The sequence below is a fragment of the Melitaea cinxia genome, chromosome 12, assembly GCF_905220565.1.
Source record: "Melitaea cinxia chromosome 12, ilMelCinx1.1, whole genome shotgun sequence".
NCBI classification, from domain to species: Eukaryota; Metazoa; Arthropoda; class Insecta; order Lepidoptera; family Nymphalidae; genus Melitaea; species Melitaea cinxia.
The window spans coordinates 9089855-9107579 of record NC_059405.1 but is presented as its reverse complement, the minus strand read 5'-3'; the positions used below and the strand labels follow the sequence as shown (position 1 = coordinate 9107579).

The following is a 17725-nucleotide window of genomic DNA, read 5'->3' as shown; positions in this document are numbered from 1 at the left end:
GGTTTCGATACATCAGGATGTAAAGTTAGTTTAAGGAAGTGTTTGTACTTAAATATTTGTGCATTACTATAATTATAACAAAAAACTTTAGTAATATAAGTAAGTTAATAAAGGTGATAATGAACAAATTTTTTTGTCACAAATTTTGCTTGATTATTTTAAAATACTAATACATCTAACTACAGAATTTTGTAATTCCATTGTAATTAATTAAAAAAATATTTTAAAATTAACTTAGTTTACCGTAACTGAAGAATAGTTGATGGAACTGAGTGGCAAAGGACGTGAACAAGCAGCCGAGGGCGGCGACAAGCCCGCCCACAACCGCGGTGACTCGCGTGGACTTGCGCACGCACAACGCTACCGTGACAGGCGATAGAGCAAGTGCAACGCCAGCTGAAATCGCTCCGAGGCATCCTGAAAATAAAAACATAGATATAAATAATCATTGGATAATATATATATATTTTTTCAACCGTTCGGCCAACTTGATGGTAAGCGGTTACCATAGTTTATAAACACCTACGAGAACACAGAAGACCTGCTTTGCTCATCCTAGCTATCGTCTATATATGGCTTTATATTTTATACTTTACACTAATGGTCGCTAGTTCAAGTCCTACTCGAAGCTACGGAGCATATTTTGTATTTTATAAAATATTTATTTTTAGTGCGCGTGTAATCACCGAGCTACGGGTACCACGGGTAAACCTTTTTTTTTTCGCTGGTAAATACCTTTACGCACCCCACCGACGAGGCCGGCGGGCGTGTGGGATTCCTGGCCAAACCAGACTACCCACTAAAACCCAGCGGTGTCCTCATCGTCATAGTGGGGCGCCACGGAATTACTTTTGCATGCTACCGCGACGGATCGAGATCCACCTTCCCGGCCCACCTTTGTCCATAGAGCGCCCACGGGCACTGTGAATACTCCATCACCCCGGCAGCGAGTGGGAGGAATGGTGGTGCCCTTCTCTCACTCTATTGCGAAGGGTGAAGGAACGCATAACGGCGTCTCCTTCTCCCTAGTCATCTCCTGCGAAGCGGGTTCGCGTGAGCGTCAGCCTCGCACTGACACTCCGCAGCCTTCTTTAACGCCATGACCCCCTCGCAGAAGGAGGTTACGGCTGACCAGCACTTCTCGCTGCCAAGCATGCTGCGGAACACGCTCGGCAGCGACAGATCTTCGCCTATTACGGCCACCAGGGCGCAGCACTAGGGCCCCTACCCGCGATCTGATGCAGGTACTAACCGGAGCATCCGTGCCGCGTAAGTACCTACATCAGTCTATAGGATAGCACCCCGTGTCGTCTTTTGACCCAGCGCCGTAGGTGAGGACATATGGTGTCCAATGTCGCTAGACCCGCCGTTGGGGACCCCAGATCCTCCATCCATCAATCGATTAGGGCTCGCTGAGCCTGAGCTCTGATCCTACGAATCTAGTTCGTACTCGGAATTTGTTCTTTACCTCGGAGGCTTAACAGGTACCGGTACACTTCCGCAAGCACCTGCGCCTGGAGTTCCCAAGGCGGATTGTTCGCAAGAAGTGTCGCCGTCGTCCATATCACGGGTAAACCTATAACCGTTCTGGATCCTCGAAAAGCACGTTAAGCTATCGGTTCGGTTTGTTATCACAGACAACTGAAAGTGATTGTTACTCGTGGTAGAGATATGCGCCATAGTGAAGCAGAGCGATAAATTGAGCGTTGAATCGCTTTGCTGTGAAAATTTACATTGCAACCTTTGTATACATAACCAGTATGGTAAAAAGGCTAATTTAGGTACAGGTTAGTGATTTTGAACGCTTCATTACATCATTTATAGAGTTATCTTTTTATGTGACATCATTTATAATAATAAATAAGCTGTGTGGCTACGGCAAAAAGAATATAGCCACCCCCTTTCTTCCCGTGGGTGTCGTAAGAGGCGACAAAGGGATAACACAGTCCCACTACCGTTACTCTGTGAGAAAGCCAGCCCTGCAGTCACCAACCCACCTTTCCAGCGTGGTGACTATGGGCAACACACATAAGTTCACACCATTTTTGGCGCGAACTCGTGGAGGCCTATGTCCGGTAGTGGACTGCAATAGGCTGAAGTGATGAAGATGATGAGTGATTATATAAAATAATTCTTCAAGAGTTACGTTTAAGTTAAATAGTGACCACTCTATAAAACTCTAGTTGTCTTTTTTTGTCCGCCTGTTAATATCTCCATAAGTATTTTTAAATAAACTGTAAGGAAGACAATATTTTGTTAAAGTTTACGATGGTTTTATAGTGTGTAATTAATTACAATCAAAGTACTTAGTCCGTACAGTACACAGGAGGCGCCATTTATCTCGCGATATAAATGCCGAAACGACAAGAAATTAAGTGGGTATTAAACGATTTTTTTAATTATCGCATCACCTGCAAAGCGACACGTACGTTGGTATGTCATATTTTAGTTATCGACGGTGGCGGTAAAAAGATCTTGATATTTTATTGTTATCCAGAATCATAAAGAAGCTCGTGCAAGTATCTCGCGCCGTTATAAGCGTTATTTAAACATTTCTTACACACAAATGTACATGCAATTAATGTTAAAAGTATTTTATTAACATCTTGTGTACGAGTAGTATCGCATTTATTAAGCTTAACTTAATTTAATTTATTGTTTTGTACATTGTGAAATGATAAAATAAATATTAATGAAAAAATTGTTTAAAATGAAAATTATATTTTTATATTCTATCAAAGGTAAAAGTTGGGAATGTATTTGAATTAAAAATATATTTTTTTTATTCACATACATTCCTAATCTTGAAAGAAAAATTGTAATTTGTAATGCATATTGTAACTTTTAAGAATTACTATTGAAGTCGAGGAAATTTCTGCAAAATTAATTAAGAAATACTTTTAATTAAACTGTTAGGCACAGCTGCTGGCCCTTACTTAAGATTTCTAAATATCATTATTGCATCATTTTACATTTTTTAACGTGAAATTTATTTTTTTAGTAAAAGAAAATGACAGCACTTGTTTTTTTTTTAAATTAATTGAAAACAATAAACGTCAACTTGAACCGTCATATACAAATCTTGGCAGCTATATTTAATGTGTTTCACTTTATGTGCTTACTCTCTTTTTCTACGTAAGTATACGTCCAATTAAAAAGCGCTTAATGGGACGTTTGTGTACAAAGACGATTTAGTGAACCATTCATTTACCATCTTCAGTATCAGCAACATCCGAGTCTACATCACGTCAGTTTATCTTGTTAAAGAAATAACCACACTTCTTCGAGAGATTGGATTTATGACATTTATTTATGATATTTTCGTTCTGTAGTGTATTTTAAACTTGAAAGCAATTTTTTATTTAAAGAACGATAAAATGATTAAGATTGTCATTTATGACTTTATGTTTAATCATATATTTAAGCTACATTTTAAATTAAGCATGAAATGTTAAATATTAGTTGCTTTAGAATATTCGTAACATAAAAGCCAATACAAGCGCATACAATTTATCTTATATAATAAGCTGTTTTAGAATTGAATTTATAAGGAACATTATTTTACAGTACTTGACACGATGAGTTTTTTTTTCTGTATTATTTTAAACGACATTATCACAATATTGACGTCCTTATCTTAAAATGATTTGACTCTTTTGTTAGACCTATCGCACGACTATAAATCTAGATTGTCTCGTAAGTTTCAAAGCACTAATCATACAATGATATCATTGGACCATTGCCTCAAAAGAGTTAAACTGCGATTGCAACTTCACAACTGAGGCGAAACGGGAGCCTGGCAAACACTGCCATAGAAAAACTTTCCAACGAAAAGTGCAAAAGTTCGACGACATTTAAAGTGGCAACGCATCACCGCAGCCACAAAGCACACATCGTGAAGAATAATTCTCCTAGACAATGTTTAATCTCGCTACACACATTGATGAATGTTGCTTTATCTTAACATTGTTTATCTGTGTCAGCAATCGTGCCATGTATCTAGTTTTCCAGACGAAACAAAAGTAAATTAATGAAAAGCTTATTATCTGATTAAATAATCGAACTGTAAAAGCAGACATGACCTTTTTAAAACATACCTACTTAAATATTCATCATGATACACATTTATACTATAATTCTAACTTCAAGAAAAATAGATGAAAAGTTGAAGTATTTTTGCACGTCTCCAAGTAGGCTGTGCTTATTCTGAAACCTCTATATTTTTATAAGAATGCATTATTATGCTATAAAATACACACTGTTATACGGAATATACATCAAACTATAAATTAAATATCATTTGAAGTATTTTTGAATACTATTATAGTAAAAAGAATTGATAAAAAAATAATACGTATGACGTTAACGTTTCGGATGTACGGATGATAGCAAAACAACGCGAAAACCACTTACGAAATTAGCTGTTTTTAATTATGTCAGGAAACTTACCTTAGAAGCCTATTGAATATGAAGGTTGAAAAACTCTTCAATTTTTTACATTAAATATTTGCACGCCTCCAATAGGTGTATGCTTTGTTTTATATTATAGTGTTAGTATACATCGCAATCTGCCATTTCAACTTGCTAATTCTGTGGGCTTTGTCGGTTACTTTCGTTCTCTCGCAGATAGTCTCATTTCTAATTCTATCTTTGAGAGAAACCCCAAGCATAGCCCGTTCCATTGCACGTTGAGCGACTTTAAACTTGTGGACCAGTCCCTTCGTCAGTGTCCACATCTCGGCTTCGTATGTTAACAAAGGCAGGACGCATTGCTCGAAGACTTGTTTTCAAGCATTACGGAATCCTCGAAGTGAAGACTCGACGAAGCCTACCAAACGCCGCCCAGCCCAACCGAATCCTCCTATCGGCCTCCTTAATTAGCAAGTTGAAGTAGCAGTGGGCTGGTCATCTGTGTTGCAGGACCGATGGCCGTTGGAGCAGACGGGTCCTGGAGACCGCATCTTGGCAAACGCAGTGTGGGACGTCTTCCGGCCCGTTGGACCGTACGTAAGATTGCCGGTGTAGGCTAGATGAGGATTGCGGAAAGCCGGGATGTCTAGCGCGAGTTTGGGGAGGCCTATTTCCAGCAGTGGACTCAATAGGTTGAACTGACCGACTGACTGATCATCATCGCAATCTGTTTTTTCCCATACCTAGTAATTAATCAATCGCTAATGACAGTAACTATCCTTGTTGCCACTAGATAGCGCCGTCTACGATTTTTTTAAACTTCGATCCTAAATATGATTATTAATAGGTATTTATTTACGTTTCCGTTTTAAATTTAACATAAAGATGTTATTGAACGCGTGGAAGGAGGTTGTGCTTTATTCTGACAAAATGAAAAGTCCCGTACTTTTAGTAGAGCTTACTCTAATACTATTAATGTAAGCCTTTTGAATATTAAACCTGAAAATTTTTTCAATCTTCAACAATTTTTTTTACGTTTTTACTATTATAAATCAATTTTTGATGATTATTCTCCTTAAATTATATATACAATGATATGCAAACTATCCTGGCCATACTAGTGTTTGCCGTGGTCTGGGTGTTTGTGCAGTCCTAGTGGGTCTTCCCACCGTGCCTCGGAGAGCACGTTAAGCCGTCGGTCCCGGTTGTTATCATGTACACCTGATAGCAATCGTTACTCATAGTAGGGAAAATATCCGCCAACCCGCATTGGAGTAGCGTGGTGGATTAAGCTCTGATCCTTCTCCTACATGGGGAAAGAGGCCTATGCCCAGTAGCGGGATATTACAAGCTGAAGCGAAGAAGGCGCATGAGGGTAATTTTTTTACGAATGAAACGGCAACGTTTTTGTCGATGGTCCTGGAACGAAAATCTAAAGCTTTAGAAAAATGGTAAGAGTGAATATTAACGACGCGCGCGCACACCGTCACAAAAAAAACCAATACCATGAAGTTAGCTAGTCAACGGAGAAGAAGTAAGTAACGTGAACGTCGTTCTAGCCAATAAAGTATAACTTCTTACGTGCGTACATAAGTACACACACTTTTTTTAAGGAATAAGTTATCACAGCACACAAACCTTTAAAATATGTGTTACCATTTTTGCAATTAATATAGTCAGAAAATATAACAAAATATACTGGTATACGTAAGAGCAAAGTTTGTTTCTGTAGTCGCGACAAATGCGGCGAAACGTCTGAAGAGAAATCTCTCTAGCGTTCTCAATAGAAAACGATATTGAATAGAACTTGTGCCGCCTCGTCGTCTTTTACGTTTTTATTTGCTTTAGCGATACAATGAATAACAAATTATCTATGAGATTCATTAAATCGAAGTTAGTAGAAATTTAAAATGGGTAGACCGTTTCAATTTTGACAAGAAGTTGTTGAAATCCGGTAAATTTTCTGTTTATTTATTTTCTATCTATAATTAAGTAGTTGTTTAAACTTTTTTTTTTCTTTAAAACATGAAATTTTTATATGGTAATTGTAAAATAGTGCAGTAAATATTTTTTATCTGTATCATTGTACAACTTTTAATGTTTCTCTCTTGTTTTAACGTCAAACAAACAAACACTTCATAACTTTCTTCCATATATTATTTTCAAATATCTTTATTTCTAAGTTAAATATTTTCTTAGCAGACGTTAAATGGATTTGGTCGCAGCAACAAATGCGCGACAAATAGTAAATGCTTCAACTTTATGACACGGAACACATGGCGTTGACATCGTCTGCGTTTTACGGATGTGTTTTAACATTTTAGGTTAAAACTTTTATTATTGGTAGTTCATAATAATATTTTTGTCACAAAATAATAAAATAATTTTAACATTCAAAACGAAGTGTCGTTTTGTAAAAAGATTTTATAGCTGCGGTTAAATTTGTATATTTTTAATATTATTTCTTAATTTAATTTAAAATTTTGGTGCTAATTTTTTTATTATTACTAACTTTATTTTGTCAAGGTAAACTTGAATTTATGTTACTTCCAAATTAAAACTTTTCCATTGTCATTTTTATATCCTATATATAATTAATTTCTTCCTATCCTACCATAAAGACGAAAAAAAAAAATCGCTTATACAAGGAAATTAAAACTTAGTTTCGTTTAAGTGTTATGTCTCAAAAACATATTTCAGCAATAAAATAAATTACAGTTACTAAGTAAAAGGAATCCTTAAGATGTGTCATGCGTTAGAAAGATAATTTTAATATTCTACCGGCTGTAGTATTCAAAGGGAATTCGTTGATTTATGTTGCTTATTATGATGCTCAAGTGACTGTTCTTTTCAGACTGTCACTTCTTATTGATTGTTAGGCCGCTTGTAGCACAACAAGTGATCTGTGTGGATACCCTGGCGCCGCCGGCTCTTTGGTTATTTTAGTTGCTACATAATTTTTTGTTTTATTTCCTCGTATCGGTAGAAATATCATAAATGCGAAGGTTTGTCACGATAGATGGATAGAAATTTGTTACTCTTTTATGCTAATGCTTATGAATTATTTGAGATGAAGTTTTGTATATACACATAATTGGAGACTCGCATAAATAAGTACATAAGCTTTTTATCTAGAATTGTGTTCATGTGATCGTGAATTATGACGGTTAAGCTGTGCGGACAAAGCTGTTTTAAATATAATTTAATGTGTATTAAAAAAGGAAAAGGGTAAAACAACAGGTTTGTAAATAACAAAGTATTTAGTTTTTTTTTACTGTAGTGATCTGATGAATTGATTTAATTTGTACTGCATCGTCTACTACGAATGAATTTTTTTAAAGCACTACTGCTACGATGGTATGGACGGATGTATTGAATAAAATTTAAATAAGCTTATTTTTACCGACTTCAAAAAAAGGAGGAGGTTCGACCGTATATATTTTTTAATGTATGTTCGAAGATAACTTCGTCGTTTATGAACCGATTTTGATAATTCTTTTTTTTTTTGGAAAGGAGATATCCTTAGTTTGGTACCATGATAAGAAAACCACGATCTGATGATGGGATCCTAGAGAAATCGAAGTAGACTCTCGAAAATCCGCTTAGCTTTTTACTGGGTGTACCGATTTTGATAATTTTTAATTTAATCGAAAGCCGATGTTTATCATGTGGTCACATTTAAATTCCATCGAGATCTGATTAAAACTTTTGGAGTAATCTTTGATAATGTGTATTTACTTGACTATTTTTTCGTCTAACTACGTTATATTACTTGTCGATATAATTGAAGTCGGTTTTTCTTCGTTTGTCTGCAAACACAATTATGTTATAACTTATTTTTAAAGATACATTTTCAAGGAGTGATTAATAGTGCTAGACGACATATGTACGTAGCTAATACAATTTCATATAACGCATATACGTAGCTCCAATTTCAAACGTTAGACTATAAATAATACAGATAAAAGGATATTTTCAAAGAAACTGAAATTTATTATTTATAATTTTGAGTTAACGCAACCGCGTCGGACTAGCGAGCGGGCGCTAATTTATCACACGAAATTACCATTACGTATCTCACAAATCACAAACCGAAAACCGAAAGGCGTATTATGATGGAAATTCACAAATTATGAACGTAGCTGTGTATCGCTTATCTCGGGACCTGTCACCGAGGCATAACATATTAAACGTCCTCTAAGATGATAAATGTTTGTGAGGTCGCAACACACGTAACGCCGTATCGAGCTCACGCCTTGCGTCGATTCTAATAAACGATTGGCGATGATTGGCAGTTAGGCGGGCGGCCACCCGTCTCTTCGCTGGCCTTTTTGCCGGTCTAGCGCTTTTTACGAATATCAAGTAAAAAACAGGCGTCATAATCGACGATTCATCTTGTCCATCATTTGGATGCAGTCAGTTAACTTTGTAAATACACGTCCCGTTTTTTTTTGTTAGAGACAATTCATTATGTCATCAACGATTGGGCGTTTGAGAGCGAAAAGGTTAAATAAAATAAAAAATAAATAGATAAAAAAATTAAACATATCAAGAGAAACAACTACGATTAAATAATGTCTTAAATTTATTCCGTTCATAGCTTCTCATTTTATGGATTACGACAATCTAATTATTATATTTTATATTTTGATAAATATTTACTAAAGTTCTTTCACAGAGAAATGGTTAATTTGTTAATGGACACTCCATTACCAGTTTTACTTGTATTAGGATGGATTAAAATATATTCTAATCATGGTCAGAATATATATAAACACTTATCAAATAAATACACAAATCCTTAAGGGTAACCCATTTTAAAGAATATGAACGACTTTTAAAGCGATAATTCTTGCATGAATTTGTTTAACCAAAGAAATAAAAAATTGTTATTCTCAAACAGCACATTTAAAAGCCTGGATTAAGTCCCAGTAAACACCAATTATTTTCCTGCTAAACCGCGCCCATTTTTATTTCTTATAACTTTGTATATAACGTTAGTGCTTGCGTTATTATAAAAAAGGGGCACGTAAAAATTTCTATATTAATAAAATATGGCTAATGGATTCTTAGTACACTGATATTTATAGGCCGAGGCTTAGGATTTGAGGCTCCAGTCCTTATTTGTATAACATTGAAACGTAACTTATATAATAAAACAGGTGACAAATAATTTAGGGGCACATAAGAATTTCTATATTAATAAAATATGGCTAATGGATTCTTAGTACACTGATATTTATAGGCCGAGGTTTAGGATTTGAGGCTCCAGTCCTTATTTGTATAACATTGAATCGTAATTCATATAATAAAACAGGTGACAAAATTCTTGTGTTTTCTAACTAAACGATTTATGACATTAATAATAATAAAATATCTCACCATCTCTAAACATTTTGTTAAAAATGTATCATTGTACCTAACACTTGATACGTAATCATATTAACTTCGTTAAGTTTCGTCTACAATGTGTGCCCACGGCTTCGCCGGCGTTGAAATTAGTGTGTCACAAAGTTTTCCCGGTAAACTTTCAGTGAAACTCTCATCAAAATCGGCTTAACCGTTCCGTAAACCTTCCTCTTGCCAATGGTGGAGCCCTCTCTCCAATGGTGAAACCGCATGAAAATCCGTTCAGTCGATTTTGAGCGAATCGATCACAAACACTTTTGGGGACTTTGTTTTATAATACAATAACTGTTGCCCGCGATTACGTCTACGTGGTTATGAAGATATACATTACTATTAAGATGTTTAACGCAGATTATTTTTTTATTTCAGTCACTTGAAATGCTTATCAAACTGAGTAACTTTTTAAAAGGCACAATTTAATATAATTTAATAGTTATTTTTATAAAACCTCTCTAAACACCACATTTTTATTTTTATTTTCAGGTTGTATATGTTTCATACAAACTATCAACCCCAATTAAACCCCCTTAGCGGTGGAATATCGTAAAATCATAGACGTCTGCTAACTATAATCTACCTACCTCCCTGCCAAATTTTATCTTTGTCCAACCTGGATGGATAGACCATCCAGCGGTTTTTGAGTTCTCTTGATGAGTGAATTAGTGACCTTTCTCTTTTATATATATAGATTACGTACGATGCATTATTTGGACACTTCCTCACCATCTATAGAGCATATATTTTAAATTTCAAGTCTCTTACTTCAAAAACATAGGATTTTCATACAAACTTCCGACACCCGTTTTACCCCCTTAGGGGTTGATTTTCGTAAAATCAGTTCTTAGCAGATGTCTAGCTCTATAAGAAACCTACCTGCCAAATTTCGAATTTGTAGCTGGTCTAGTTTCGGAGATTTCGTAATGAATGAGTCAACCTACCATCCCCGTTTTAACCCCAAAAGGGAGTTGATTTCTAAAGATACATTATTTGGACACCTCCTCATCATCTATAGAGCATACATTTTAAATTTCAAGTCGCTTACCTCAAAAACATAGGACTTTCATACAAATATCCAACCCCCGTTTTACCCCCTTAGGGGTCGAATTTCGTAAAATCCCTTCTTAGCGAAGGTTTACGCCCTATAAGGAGCCTTTTTGCCAAATTTCAAGTTTTTAGGTGTTCTAGTTTCGGAGATTTCGTGATTTGTGAGTCAACCTACCATCCCCCGTTTTAACCCCAAAAGGGATTTTTTTTCTGAAGATAAATTATTTGTACACCTTCTCGCCATCTATAGAGCATACATTTTAAATTTCAAGTCTCTTACTTCCAAAACATAGGACTTTCATACAAACTTCCAACCCCCGTTTTACCCCCTTAGGGGTCGACTTTCGTAAAATCCGTTCTTAGCAGATGCCTACGTCCTATAAGGAGCCTACCTGCCAAATTTCAAGTTTGTAAGTGTTATAGTTTCGGAGATTTCGTGATGAGTGACCTTTCGCTTTTATATATATTATTATAGATTATAGATTACCTATAGATTATGTAGTCGCAAACCAGACACACGTTGTCTTGTCTTGCGAACTATAAGCCGCGTCAAATTTAAATAGCCTTTAAGTTTTTTTTTTTAATAATAATTAATCTTTATAATTTTCTGTTAATGAATGTACTTCAAGGAGAACAAAAAAAAAAGAATGAAATCGTAAAATTTAAAGCGCGACCAAAGGAAATAGCAATTCATTTTTATGTTTATCTAATACCATTTAACGAGCAATTCTTGAATATTATACATACAGTCGAATTGAGAAACCTCTTCCTTTTTTGATGTCGGTTAAAAAACTACCGAGCTAAGCTCGGTCATCGAGGTACTTAGTTATTAACACTACAAGAAATAAACACACTTATAACAACGTCTAATGAAATAAAAATAATAGAGGAATAGGGTTAGAATTTTATAGACCTTATGACGACCCATTTGTTCAAAACGTTGCGAACGGCAATGAAGCCAGATATAAAGATAACGGCTCTATTAAATACGATAATCGATTCTTGACGACACTTAAGGTACATTATGTTATATTTATCGACTGTTAGTTTTACGACAAAAGTGTTACTGAAACCATTTCGACGTATTCTGGGCGAAATAAAAGTGTTACATTGAGACTGTAGACACTAAAGACGTCGATTGGTTTTCGAGTAATAAAATCCGAAAAAGTGAGTGAATTTATTTATACTCGAGACTATATTATTTAGATTTTCATGTTTAAATCAAACGTTTTTAGAGATAGTTTTATTTTATTTCAGTCTTCTTTTAAATTTGTACTAGCTCCTTGTGCTCCGCAGTTCTATCGAACATATATTCATTTATGTAGTTTTAAACTCTCGAGAGAATTTTATATACACACGAGTGCTATAGGTACAGCATCCAGTCAAAGAATTTATTTATTTGCTTGTTTAAAATCGGCAATTTTAGGATTTTTCATTCAGATTCAAAAATTGTTTTAGCATTAGAAAGTTATTTATCATAAACGTAAATTTAAGTTAAATAAAATTGAAGTGTTTGTTTGTGATTTCAAAGTAGCTGTGATTTATGCATTATAAATGCATTTTGAATTGATTTTAAAATTATTGTCTGTCTGTCTTTTCGTTTTTTATGAGCTAATCCTTGGGACGGCTAAACCGATTTTTATGGGATTTTGACTAGAAGATAGAGGAGATTGCGAGCAATATATAGGCTACTTTTTATCCTAGGATTTCGGTGAAATTGAGATTTACGCGGAAAAATCGTGTTTACTGCGCGTAAGTACCTACCGTACAAATAAATATTGAATAACCAAACTTTTTCTATTCAATACGATAATGTTTGCGAGCAAATCTATACTGATATTACAAAGATGAAAAGTTTGTTTGTTCCTTTAAGCGTGCTAATCTCAGGAACTACTGCCCGGGTAGAAATTTTTTCGTCTTCCTTAGAAGGACCGGACCAGGCATGCCTGATCAGGACTAGATAAGGCATGTAGCGCAGATGATTGGTCTGGACCTGATCAGGATGAGATGAGATTTCCTGATCGGGTCCACATCAGGAAATCTCATGTCATACTGATCAACCGGTTCGGTCTGGTCCTTTTAAAAAACACGAATGTATATTCTTGAAAAAATTGTTTAAGAAAAAAAAAGCAAATTGATATTATAAATATGTTACTTAACATAATTATTATTATATTTATTTCCGTTTATTTTTTCCAATGTATTATTTATTTATGCTTTTGCTTTAAATATTAAACATTTTTATTTACTTTTATGTTATTAATTAATTATTATTATTAATTAAATTTTATTTATTAACTTCTAATAAATAACTACTAATTAACTATTTCCTATTACTTAAGACTGCTCCACTGTGTAGAAATAAACTCCCTGCTAGACAGTCCTGATAACTGTATATATACTAAGTGCGCTTAAAAACATTAATAGCGCGATTCAGGCTCAGTTCGCGTAATTTCTTTCAGGAAATCCTGATCTGGACCGGACCGGGTCCTGATCCAGTATGCCTTACCATATTTGATTATATTTTACATCAGGCTATCCGGATCTGGACCGGACCAGCTCCTGATCCAGTATGCCTTACCATACTTGATTATATTTTACATCAGGTTATCCTTGTCTGGACCGGACCGGGTCCTGATCCAGTATGCCTTACCATACTCGACTAGAAAAAAGGTCAGGCTCAAAATGATCATGTATCTGGACCGGATCAGGATAGAATGAGTCATGCCAGATCCGGCAAGCTCTATCAGGACCAGGTCTGGTCCAGACAAGGATAGCCTGATGTAAAATATAATCAAGTATATAGCTAGCGACTAGCCCGTTGGCGCAGTTTGTAGTGACCCTGCTTTCTGCTCCGGGGGTTGTGGCTTCGATTCCCACCCTGAGTCTGGGTGTAATGTATATATTTATTTATATATTTATATATGTATTATTTATAACTACGTTTATCAAAAAAAAAATGTAGCTATACCAGTCGGCTGTTACCTATAACACAAGCATTAAATTGCTTACTTTAGGAACAGACGCCCGTGTGTGTATTGTGTAGATATTTATTTATTTATTTATATATAATCAAGTATGGTAAGGCATACTGGATCAAGACAACGTCTGGTCCAGACAAGGATAGCCTGATGTAAAATATAATCAAGTATGGTAAGGCATACTGAATCAGGACCCGGTCCGGTCCAGATAAGGACAGCCTGATGTAAAATATAATCAAATATGGTAAGGCATACTGGTTCAGGACCCGGTCCGGTCCAGATCAGGATTTCCTGAAAGAAATTACGCGAACTGAGCCTGAATCGCGCTGTTAATGTTTTTAAGCGCACTAAGTATATATACAGTTATCAGGACAGTCTAGCAGGGAGTTCATTTCTACACAGTGGAGCAGTCGTAAGTAATAGGAAATAGTTAATTATTAAAAGTTAATAAATAAAATTTAATGAATAATAATAATTAATTAATAACATAAAAATAAATAAAAATGATTAATATTTAAAGTAAAAGCATTAATAAATAATACATTGGAAAAAATAAACGGAAATAATCAATTCGCTTTTTTTTGTTAAACAATTTTTTCAAGAATATACATTCGTGTTTTTTAAAAGGACCGGACCGAAACGGCTGATCAGAATGGCATGAGATTTTCTGATCTGGACCCGATCAGGAAATCTCATCTCATCCTGATCAGGTCCAGACCAATCATCTGCGTTATATGCCTTATCTAGCCCTGATCAGGTACGCCTGGTCCGGTCCTTCTAAGGAAGACGAAAAAATTTCTACTCGGGTACTTAATTATATTTTACATCAGGCTATCCTTGTCTGGACCAGACCTGGTCCTGATAGAGCTTGCCGGATCTGGCATGCCTCATTCTATCCTGATCCGGTCCAGATACATGATCAGGTTGAGCCTGACCTTTTTTCTAGTCGGGTGGTTCGAATTTTTGCCCCCTTGCTGAGAAAGGCTATAAAGGCCATTTTTCCTCAAATGAACGTGGGTGAAACCACGGATCACAGCTAGTTTAGTATAAGGTAAATTTTCGAGAGCTTTTTACAAAATTTGTTGGTTTTACAGTTTTATTTAACTTTTAACTTTTCACTCAATTATAGCTAATATAATAAATAGTACAGTAATAAAAATTAAAAATTAAAATAAACAACACCATCTTTTTTGTCATTAAAATTAGACCAATATATTTTTTTATTTCTTTAGTGCAGTCAAATGTAAAAATATCTAAAACGAATACAAGAACTTTCACATTTTCTCTAGATTTAACCATCTAGGTTCTAGATGGTAAAATTAAAAGTAAATATATATAATAATAAGTACACTCATAAAATAATGCATAACAATATTCATTATAATTGTGTTTGCAGGCAAACGAAAAAAACCGACTTAAATTATATCGATAAGTAATTACAACGTAGGTTGACGAAAAATTAGTCAAGTAAATACGCATTATCAAAGATTACTCCAAAAGTTGTAATTAGATCTCAATGAAATTTAAATGTGACCACATGACAAATATCGGCTTTCGATTAAATTAAAAATTATCAAAATCGTTACACCCAGTAAAAAGTTGTGTGGATTTTCGAGTTTTCCTCGATTTCTCTGGGACCCCATCATCAGATCCTGGTTTCCTTATCATGGTACCAAACTAGGGATATCCCCTTTTCAACAAAAAAAGAATTATCAAAATCGGTACATCCAGTAGAAATTTATGGGGTTTAATACAACGTAGGTCGACGAAAAAAGCGTCAAGTAAAAACGCATTATTAGATATAACTCGAAAAGTAGTTGTTAGATCTCAAATAAATTTAAATGGGACCAATTGACACACACCACCTTTCGATTAAAAAAAAAATTGTCGAAATCGGTCCACCCGGTAAAAGTTCTGATGTAACATACATTAAAAAAAAATAAAAAAAAAATTAAAGTCGAATTGAGAACCTCCTCCTTTTTTGGAAGTCGGTTAAAAAGCACAAACAACACTATTCTTGATATTAAAACGTATCAAATGGGATTCGAATAACTGAAAACTCCCTTTTTAATGCGATTTTCTTTATAAAAGCATTCTGCGCGATTTCTAACAAAGTTCAGTTTAAGCGTGGGCGCCAATAATTTCTATATTCAGGCAGTGAAAATAAATTTTAATTTTTCCTGCGATATAGGTATTCACATTCATAAAGCTTCTGCTCATGAAAAACGGCTCAATTTTTCTTTAGAAAGTAAAACGATCTTGCTTATTGTCGAGAGTTTGGAAACCTCTTTGATTCACTCAGATAAAGTGTGTTTACACGCAAGGTTGTAAATGTTTGTTGTGGAAAAGTCTAAATAGCATTCGGTTTGGATTGAGATAAACAAAAATACAAGTAATTTGTTAAAATCTTCACATTTTTACTGTTCATCACCATTCGAGTGTAGGTATAGTTACAGATGACCTTGTATCGCTTTCAGTAAACCAAAATTAATGAATGTAGTGACATTTTGAACTAACTTCGGCAACTCTCCAGACGCATTGTGAACTTATTGTCCCAACACTTACAAATCTCGATTGGATTTCGTCCAATTCGACAATCCCCTGGGGGCTGTAAATGATCGCTTAAAATAAATATTTGAAGAGAAAGTTCATTTTGTGGTTATGGTTACGAATATTTTGATGAATGAATTTAGTTTTATAAGGAGCTTCTAAAATTTATTTGTAATGTTTTTATTAATATAAAAGAATATATTTTGTAAAATGTTTTATTTACATTTATTTTGAAAAGATTTGAGATTAAAAAAGTTTTTTTGATTGTGGTACTAAAGATGCTAATTTTTCTCACCTGCTTGCATCCGAAACTCGGGTCCAAATCGTCTCACTGCCTCGACGGCAATTATCGCGGCGGCCTGATGCAATCCGTGAGCCAACATTTGCACAATAGTCGCTGCGGCCGCTACGCCCCATCCCCAGCCTCCTTCGGGGTAATAGTGTCGTGTGAGGGTTAAGAGTTGTCTGGGGTCGAGTTTCGGCTGGCGCGCGGGGGCACCACCGCTTGCTTCGAGCACTAGCGGCAAGGATCGCGTGCGCAGCAGCGGCGCGCCGCCCGACGACCATGACTCTTCCATCAAAGCCCGCGCGCATCGTGCGCCCCCGTAACTCGCATCACCGCATCCCGTATACCTCACTCATGTCCGCCCGGACATTACACTTATAATAATCAGGTTTGATCAAAAACTCAAAATACAAGTGTTTAATTGGCGTGTGCCACTCGGCTAAAAAGAAAATCGAGATGTATTACGCGCGTGTAAATGATCGAACCGATCGCTAAAGATCTCGATTAAATTCGCTGTCATGATTGTCTGCCGCCCCATTTTACGGTAAATATGTCTTCACCATCGATTGGGTATCAAGTAAACTATCGAAATAAAGAGTCTCTATCGACATTGATATGACATATCTATGAGTCTAAATGTAATAACGTCTCGTAAGCTTTAAGATAGAATCGTGGAGAGGAGTCGCTCGTCTCGACGAACTCATACTTATAAATCCTTACGCCTCTGTCCTTTACGCACTTAATCTTGTAAACTTTTTTATTATGAGACATTTACTATTGGCCAAGTACTTTTTGATCTGAGATTTAACAAATAATAGAGGTATTTTAATAAGAATATATATGAATTACAAGATCTTTAAATAAAACGGGATATATTGGGAATTAGTAACATGAGAAGATATGGCGAAGGAATAGAGTGCGGGTTCTACATCCTACATAAACAAGGAAATACACCTGGTTTGTACTGGAAAGGCTTTTTTAGTTAAAAAAGGACTTGCACACAGAATCGAAGAAATCGAGGGATATCTGAAAGAATAATGGTGTT

The 17725-nt window shown here is 35.4% G+C and overlaps 1 protein-coding gene across 1 annotated transcript in view; it reads right to left on the bottom strand.

Annotated features, from left to right (window-relative positions):
• LOC123658720 (monocarboxylate transporter 2-like) overlaps positions 1-16972 on the bottom strand; it is a 37049-nt gene extending 20077 nt beyond the window's left edge. The window contains exons 1-2 of the mRNA XM_045594066.1: positions 16690-16972; positions 244-417 (exon numbers count right to left, since the gene is read on the bottom strand). Coding sequence (XP_045450022.1) covers positions 244-417; positions 16690-16972 — 457 coding nt within the window. The remainder of the gene's footprint in view (positions 1-243; positions 418-16689) is intronic.
• Positions 16973-17725: the final 753 nt, after the last annotated feature.